Below are 8975 nucleotides of genomic sequence, written 5' to 3'. Positions count from 1 at the left end.
TTTGTCTTTAATACACGAAAATAAATAATTAAAGACCCTCTGTTTCGAACAGATGGCGACATGAAGTCACTAAAAAAGTTAGCCTATATTCAAATGGCGTTGATTATCTGTCTCCCACCCCATACCATAGAAGTTCAATGGAAGGCACAAAGATTGCTCGAACTTTAAAAAAAAAAAATCAATAATTAATTTTAAAAAATATCTTTTAAAATATAATAATTCAAAAAAAAATATATTTTTTAATTTATTATATTTAAAATTTAAATAAAAATAATCTGAATAAAGTATAATTTTGGAATCGATGGTTTAAAAAATATCATAAATTTAAAAGTTTGAAATTTTAATAAATATTATATAGTATAAAAATTCACATATTACTTACACGGTTTTGAATAGGAGACAGTCTCATAATTGCAGCCAAGAATTGGTCACCAGTTTTATTTAAATACTTCACCGATCTCAAGGGGATTCTTTATGAGAGAGTATTGTAATTGCCACTCATTTATGACCGTTACTTGGCTTGATTGTGGTGTGGAGTGGATTCAGGTTTCCGAGTCAACTTCATTTGATTGTAGGCACGACAATATATACGATCGATGATCATTAACTTTGTGCTTTAGACAATTACACTTTCAATTTTCAAAACAAGAATCATTAATTTTTTAAAGGTTTGTTTTCCTAATTGAACCAGTACTCTTCCAATAGGTAAAAAGTCTATAAGTAGACCGAGTTAACTCGATCATCATCCCAACATTGCTTCATCTTCTTTTCTAGATTGGCCTGAGAGAGGAAGCCATGGTTAGCAGCTCATTACTTTCATCCGTTGCAAGAAGGTATGTTTGCTTTCTATGAAATTCCTTGTTTCTCTTGTTTATTTATTTATGTTATTAACTTATTACGCAATGTTGTTGAAGAACTCAACTGAACATGTGTATAGTTATGACAAACTTGAACTAAAACGCAATCCAATTATCAAACTTTTCACTGTTCTTTGATCTTTTCCCAGAATCCCAACTAATTTAGCTGTAAACCACTGTTTTTCAAGAGTTGAGAGAAAAATCAGAGGGAAAAAAATATTTGTCAACTACTCTCTCGGATTATTACTTCAGAATTTTGAATTTTGTCCTTTTTCAATTGTATCATTGAAGCGGTATTCTCCTTTCATCTGAGTGAGACGAGTCAAAGAATAAAGACAAAAACAATCCTAGAATTACAAACAAATGAGACTGAAATCATTGACCTCAAAGATGGGCTTCGTACCAAGTTATGTAACTTTAGTCCAAGCTGTCCGAGCAGGGTCATGATCAGTGATCCCAGATTAGTGGGTTGCAATGACCTATGATTCAAAGTAATAAATTTCATGGAAAATAAAACAATCAGAACAAAACAGCTCGTAGGGTGTAGTGCTGACTTTTATTGCTAATGTATGATGATGATGATGATGAAGACTGGAAGGGAAGGTGGCCGTGATCACAGGCGGTGCCGGGGGCATCGGATCTTGTACTGCCAAGCTTTTCTGTCAGCATGGTGCCAAAGTCCTCATCGCAGACATTCAAGATGAAAAAGGCCACTCCATTTGCAAGGACCTAGGCCCTACTTCTGCTTCCTTCGTCCACTGTGATGTCACCAAAGAACTGGACGTGGGCAATGCCATTGACAAGGCTATTTCCAAGTATGGGAAGCTTGATATCATGTTCAACAATGCCGGTATTCTAGGGCCCTACAGACCCAATATACTTGACAACGATGCAGATGAATTTGAGAATACCATGCGGGTTAATGTACTGGGGACATTCTTGGGCACCAAACATGCGGCTCGTGTAATGGCCCCAGCTGGCCGCGGAAGCATAATCAATACTGCTAGCGTTTGTTCAGTAGTTGGTGGGGTCGCAACACATTCCTATACAAGCTCGAAGCACGCCATATTGGGGCTGACGAGGAACACAGCGGTTGAGCTTGGGAAGTTTGGAATTCGAGTTAACTGTGTCTCACCTTATTTAGTTCCGACATCGCTGTCAAGGAAATTCATGAATTTAGGAGAGGACGACCCCTTTGTAAATGTTTATTCTAACCTCAAAGGGGTGTCTCTCGAGGTTGAAGATGTGACGGAAGCTGTTCTATATTTGGGAAGTGATGATTCTAAGTATGTGAGCGGACACAATCTTGTTCTTGATGGTGGTCTCACCATTCTTACACCTTCTAATATGTTTGAGATGTGATCTAATATCAGCTTCTGTTGGTTAATGAATGAATAAAAGATGCATCACATATGCGATCACAAAAAAACTATAAAAGATGCGTCACATATGTGCTCACAGAAAACTTTGTAGGTGCCTACTGCTTAATCTGTACTCGGGTCAAATATCTTGGTGACTGAGAGTTCAGTCTTCTTTTTTGTTTTTATTTTTATTTTTATTTTTTTATGAGTCATGGCTGTGAAAAGCTTGAAAGAAAGATGAAGATAAAAAAAATAAAAATAAATAAAGGTAACTAAAACAAAGTAGGAGTTCCTAGAAAAATGTTTTCAATTTTTTTTTTCACAACCATATAACTAGCTAACTATATCATAAATAACTAGCTAAGTATATATTAGCATTCTAACTCTAATTTGGTTTAGTTACAACTATACATGACTTAATATCCCCCTCTAACTCAAAGGTCTTGCTAGATCGGTAAATTTTCTTCAAAGATTGAGTGGAATAGGTAAAGCTTTGGTAAAAATGAATATCAGCAATTTGGTCAAAAGAAGGAATGTGTTGAACCACTAAAGACTTAATGATGAGAACCCTTTCCTAAACAAAATGACAATCTAGTTCCACATGCTTAACTTGAGAATGAAATATAGGATTGACAACAAGAAAGGTAGCTGAAAGATTATCAAAGAGTAGAAGAGGAGGGGAAGAAGATGAGATAGAAAGCTCCTAGAGAAGATATTGAATCCACTAAAGTTTAGAAGCAACATTTACCAAGGCCTTATACTCAAGTTCAGTATTAGAACGAGACACAACCTTCTGTTTAGCAAAGCTCCAACAGACTAGATTAAAGCCAAAAAAGATACAATGACCACTTGCACTTAGATGATCATTAAGGCAGCCAATCTAGTTGGCATCATCATAAGCAATAAGTCAAAGATCATGGGAAGAATGAAAGGAAAGACCAAAAGAAACAGTGTCCTTGAGATATTACAATAATCATTTAATAGCTTGCCAATGAAAAGTAGTTGGGGATTGCATAAATTGGTAGAGTTTGTTGATAGAAAAAAGATATTAGGCCTTGTAATGGTACAATATTGTACGTAACGCCCTAATAATGTTGTGATATTGAGAAGGATCAGTCAAAAGAGAACCAATAGAAGCTAATAAAGTGTGAGTCATTAGTATGGCAATAGGTTTGTAATTTGAAAGACCAACATGAATTAACAGTCCTAAATATATTTTGTTTGTGAAAGATAAAGAGAAGAACCTTGCCAACACACTTCAACACCCATAAAATAATTCAAAATACCAAGGTCCTTGAAAGAAAACTGTGAATGTAAAGAAGAAACCACTTGGTCTATCAACACAAAATTAGAATCAAAATAATAATGTCATCAATATAGATGAGAAGAATGATCATGTCAGTCCCTTTCCAAAACATGATGTTATGATTTTCAAAACAATATAGATGAGGGCTAGTGAGAATTTGTTAGGATTAAGCATTTAGAAGCATAACATGATGTTACAAAATAAGCTTTCGTTAATAAATTTATTAATTATATTTTATGGTTTTATTTTTGTCTTTGTTTGAATTAATTGTTATATAAGCATTCATGCTCATATTACTTGTATTGTATATGATTTTGGTGCATTAAGAGTTACAGAAAATATCAAAGCCATGGGTTTCTTGTAAAATAATAAGTAGTTCATAGTCGGTTCATGGATTTGGACAATTCATTAGAAACTATATATAGTGCACTAACTTTTAATTACAAGAATGACTTATCTTGGTCATTGAGATGGTTTTCTAATGGTGAGTGAACTATTGTGTACAATTATAGATTTTACATGACATACAGTTAATCATAACACTAGTTATTAGGTAGTCATAGTTCACCAAACTACTATGCTAAATGGGCTCTAAACCTTTAGAGAATATTAAGCTAGTGTTGAGGTCACCACTAGCTTCAACCTATAGGTGAGACCTTAAGTTAGTCATATATCCCTATGAATTGAGCCATTGTTGATTAAGGTAAGTTAGAACAGATTAGAGGGTTAATCTTGATAGGTTGGTAACATATACCTCGTTAGATTATGGATATCGATTCATTAAAAGTCTGCATGTACTAAATAGTAGGTCACAAAGCTGAGTTTATATCTTATTTTAATATCATCATAGAATATTGGAGCTAAATTGACTCTCTATAATGGGATGTTAAGTTAACTTAAAAATTGGATTTTAAGGAAATCAATATTTTTCTATGGGTCCCAATGATCCTTCTTAAGCTCATATGCTTTAGTGACACATTTTTTTTTAGGGATATTTAGCTTCTTTGCTCATATGTGTGCATAAAGGCATATTTGTAAAAACACAAGATTGAACAAGAGCTTATGAACTATTATTTTGAATTACACTAATTAATTAATGTAAGCCTAATAGGGCTAATTAATGAAGTGGGCTTAACTCACTTAAGCCGACATAAAAGCTTATATAAATCCCATTAGAGGTCAAGGCTTCATATCTTCTACCATTCAAACTTTTAATGACATGGAGACTAGGATAAAAAGCCCACTCAACATAGAGTGTACAAAAAATCAAATATTTTTTTCACATTAACATGGGAATCTTGGAATTCCAAAAGTTTGGTTATGAAACGCATTTATTTCCAAATGGCATGCCCAAAACATACTTTTCCCAAAAATGATTCCTCTAAAAATAAATATAAAAATGACACTTTTAGCCACAAGGATGCTAGTTTCTCCACTTTATTGTTCTATTTTTATATTAAACACTTCATTTTTTTATAAGTCATTTTTTTTACAATTATGATTTTTTTTTTACATTAAACTTATCTTTTCAAAATATGAGTTTATTTTTTAAATTAGACTCTTTATTATATTTTTTGTTACTTGTTCTATTTTAAAATCTTCTTTTAAAAACCAATTTTTGCGTTTACATTAAATTTATATTTTTGAAAGATTTTTTCCTCTATATATATATATATATATATTACACTAAGCTCATATTTTTTTTAATGAATATTCCACTTTTTTAACATTAACTTTATTTTTCAAAAGATAAGTTCATAAAATTGTTATGGTGTATCCATCTTTTCAAAAAATGAGTTTAAGGTGTAATCCAATTCAAGGGTAAGATTTTAACCCAATAAAAATTTTAAGCTTCATTTAATTTAATGATAAATGGGTAATGATGAATTTGAGATTTGTTTTTTGTCCTTAATTACTTACCTACTCATGAATAAAAACCCTCCCTATGATCTCTAGTTAAAAAATCAATTTAGGGAATAGGATTTTAAGGTAGTGCTATTTACGAACCTTGTTTAAGAATGGATTCAAATCCCCTTTTCAACAGTACATACTCATTTTAAAGGAATAATTACTCTGTCATTCATAACCAACATAATATATACACAATATATGGAGGATAACATTCTAAAAATCGATATAGGCGCAATATTTCTAAATAAAAACTTCACAAATTTGTACTGATGGTGCTTGAAATTTGCATTTTATAAACTTGAGTTCCTATTTTGTGATTTTTTTCATATGAATGTATGGACATATTTTTTCCATCATTTTTTAAAATAATTTTTAAAACAACAAGGCTCCCTTCCCCTAAAAATGAAAAAAGAAAAGACCCTAAGGATAATGTTGCCACATATTTCTTCCTTTGGGAAAGATTTTGACATTGACACCTCACATGTGTTAGTCATTTTCAATTCTAACTCTTCTCATTTTCAAAACTCACTTTTTGAAAACATAGATACACCATAAATAGCTTTTGTACTTGTCTTTCAAAAAAATAAATTTAATGTTAAAAATGTGAACTAATCTTTAAAAAATATGAGGTTAGTGTAAAAGAAATAGAAGAAAAAAGAAAAAAAAAAACTTATTTTTCAAAAATGTAAATTTAATGTAAACATAAAATTTATTTTTTATGTAATAAAACTAGAACTTTCATGTGACACTCATTTCTTTTAAAAAGAGCTTAATTAATTTAGAAAATAAATTTATATTTTGAAAGGACAAATTTAATAATAATTTTGGAAAAAAAATGAAATCGTGGTTTATAAAAAACAAGTTTATCGTAAAAACAAGACAAGAGTTATTTTGATGAATTAAACTAATTAGGAAGATCCATGGAAATCTTGAATCTGTAACTTCTCAAACCTTGTAATATTTGATATTATGCCTTGGGTTTAAAATTTTAGAACACTTCCTAATTTCTTAAACTTTGTAATATGTGATTTTGTGCATTGTGTTCACACTTTTAAAATAATGCCATAACTTGCAAGAATTAAGTTATGGTGGTTGGAGGCTTGGAACCCCCATTGATGATGATGCCTGCAATCTGTGAATGGCAGCTTAAACATTATAATATTTGATTCTGTTCATTGTATTCACAATTTGAAAACATCACTTAATTTCTCAAACTTTGTAATTAATATTTGATTTTGTGAATTGTGTTCACAATTTTAAAACAAAGCCATAGCTTGTAGGAAGTTATGGTGGTTGGAACCCCACTAATGATGCTTAGAATCTATAAATGACACTGGTCATTGCCACTGTCTTTTTCTTTTCTTTTCTTCTTCTTTTTTTTTTTTTTTTTTGGGGCAAAGTTATTAACAAGTGGGCATAGATTAGTCTGAAGAAGGCTGTGGAATGTTGACCAATATATCAATTAATTTAGGTTAGAATTTGGCACTTACATCGAGAAGACGTGTGGGCATATTACTGATTCCGTACTGAGGAGACAGGAGTTGAGCCTTACACATGCATCAAGGAAATAGAAGTATGCACGTCTGTCTGAAAAATAATTAAATGTCAGTTTGGAATAGGTAGGATGATCATTTCAGATAATTGGTTACAATTCAACCATGATAAGTTCAAAGCTGTTTCCAAAACTTAATAGGAAATGGAGAGGCCTTCGCCTTTGGTATGGAGGTCGATATACCAATGACCCCTAGGTTAGAATCTTTCCCTTTAAATTGATTTTTTGACTCCACACCATAAGGTGGGTTTTTCTACACAAATATCATATTTTCGAAAAATAATAATATAAATTATTTTTATATTATTCTTAAAAAAAATTAATTATATTTTTTTTTGTCAAACATAATAAAACTATTTTGTTTAATATTTTTTTTTTCTTTTTTTGGCTTTTTCTTTTAATCAAACGTTAGTTAAAAGAAAAAAAAATTAAATATATTTTTACAAATTTTAAAAAAATTAAATTTGATTCATGATTCTAATTATGTTAGAATCTTATCTCCCTTATAAATTTTATGTCCAAACTCATCAATTGAAAAGATGGAGTGAATTTGTCTTTTGAAATAAATGAATTTTTGTAAACAAAAAAAATCATATTTAAAAATAAATGAATTTAACGTAAAAATTGAGAATTGGAATTATGTTTCCAAAAAAAGGATTTGAATGTAAGAAAAAATAAAATAAGTGAGAAAGAGTATATTGATTGTGAATTCCTTTGTTAATAAATCTTCTAAAATAATATTTTCCTAAAAAAAAAATCCGGATAGGCGACTCAATCGTGAACATTGCCTAAAATAAGAACATCAGACAATAAAATCATGTGTGTAATATGAATCTTTTTTCTAAGGTAGACAGTCATGACACGACATTATAAATTAATGTCATTCGTCATGTGCCCACGTGTTTAGGTAATATGAATCTTTTTCTAAAGTGAACGGTCATGACATGACATTATAAATTAATGTCATCGGTCATCTGCCCACGTGTTTAGGTAATATGAATCTTTTTCTAACGTGGACGGTCATGATAGGACATTATAAATTACTGTAATCAATCATGTGCCCACGTGTTTAGGTAATATAAATCTTTTTTTAAGGCATTATAAATTAATGTCATCATATTGCAATTTGCGTGCAGGCAGCCTTATCCTCATCTCCGGCATCCAAACAAGCATTTATAATACTTTAATTTGCTCTTCCGTTAACTACCTTACCAATAAAATTCAATTAGATAAAACCTAGACTAAGGAAAAAAAATTACAGTATACTAACACTTTTTTACAAGCACACTCTCCCTCATATCGATATCTTTGAGTTGACGCATCTCAATCTTGTTGTGGACCCCGTATTTCGGCTCATGCGTTTCCCACTCGATGGCGAGCTCGATTTTTATTTTAAAAAAATTGATTTTATTTATTCAAAAATGACTTGGAGTCGCAACTTATTTTTGTTTCATTTTTAAAAGGGTAAACAAAATAAGAAAGAAAACCCTAAGTGTGACTCCTTATTTTGGAAAAGATGGTCTGTGAAAAACCGAATCGGGTTCGGGGGTCAGGTTACTTATCGGGAAGGTACGGTAAATACCGTAGCACCCCTCTAAGTCCCTAAAGTCGGGTCTCTACTAATAAGATGAAGCTGATATGACAATTGATGAGAGAAACAATGAATACCCGAATCGATCATGCACATATGAGTATCAGAATATACATAGAGAATAACCAAAGTAGAATCGGATGCGTACTTGATCAGCAAACGACAAAGCGCTATCAAGAGAGAGGGTTAGTGCAAAATAAAGAGCATAAACATAGCTCACATGTCACTAAATCGAGTACAAAACCATCAAAGGCACGCATAGCACTCCACTCAAAATTTGTTTTTATTTTAAAGAAATTTTATTTGATGTTGGGCCCCACCAAAACCCAATTTATTTTTGCATGAATCAATTCTGTAAATTCCATCATTTGGAATTACAAAATTAAACTCTTGCTTA

The 8975-nt window shown here is 31.4% G+C and overlaps 1 protein-coding gene across 1 annotated transcript; it reads left to right on the top strand.

The window, feature by feature from the left end:
- The first annotated feature begins 701 nt into the window (after window positions 1-701).
- LOC117916879 (secoisolariciresinol dehydrogenase-like) lies at window positions 702-2268 on the top strand. The gene is made up of 2 exons (XM_034833084.1): window positions 702-833; window positions 1448-2268. The coding sequence occupies exons 1-2, from the start codon at window positions 796-798 to the stop codon at window positions 2217-2219; spliced, it is 810 nt and encodes a 269-aa protein (XP_034688975.1). The 5' UTR covers window positions 702-795; the 3' UTR covers window positions 2220-2268.
- Window positions 2269-8975: the final 6707 nt, after the last annotated feature.

This window comes from Vitis riparia, chromosome 6, assembly GCF_004353265.1.
Source record: "Vitis riparia cultivar Riparia Gloire de Montpellier isolate 1030 chromosome 6, EGFV_Vit.rip_1.0, whole genome shotgun sequence".
In the NCBI taxonomy this organism is placed as follows: Eukaryota; Viridiplantae; Streptophyta; class Magnoliopsida; order Vitales; family Vitaceae; genus Vitis; species Vitis riparia.
The sequence above is the reverse complement of the archived record's forward strand: the minus strand, read 5'-3'. Positions and strand labels throughout refer to the sequence as shown.

What these genes read in the sequence shown, in the direction of transcription:
- LOC117916879 (XM_034833084.1), top strand. Translation starts at nt 796, where the DNA reads ATGGTTAGCAGCTCATTACTTTCATCCGTTGCAAGAAG. An exon ending in CTTTCATCCGTTGCAAGAAG is followed by an intron (nt 834 to 1,447) that starts GTATGTTTGCTT and finishes ATGATGATGAAG; the next exon opens with ACTGGAAGGGAAGGTGGCCG.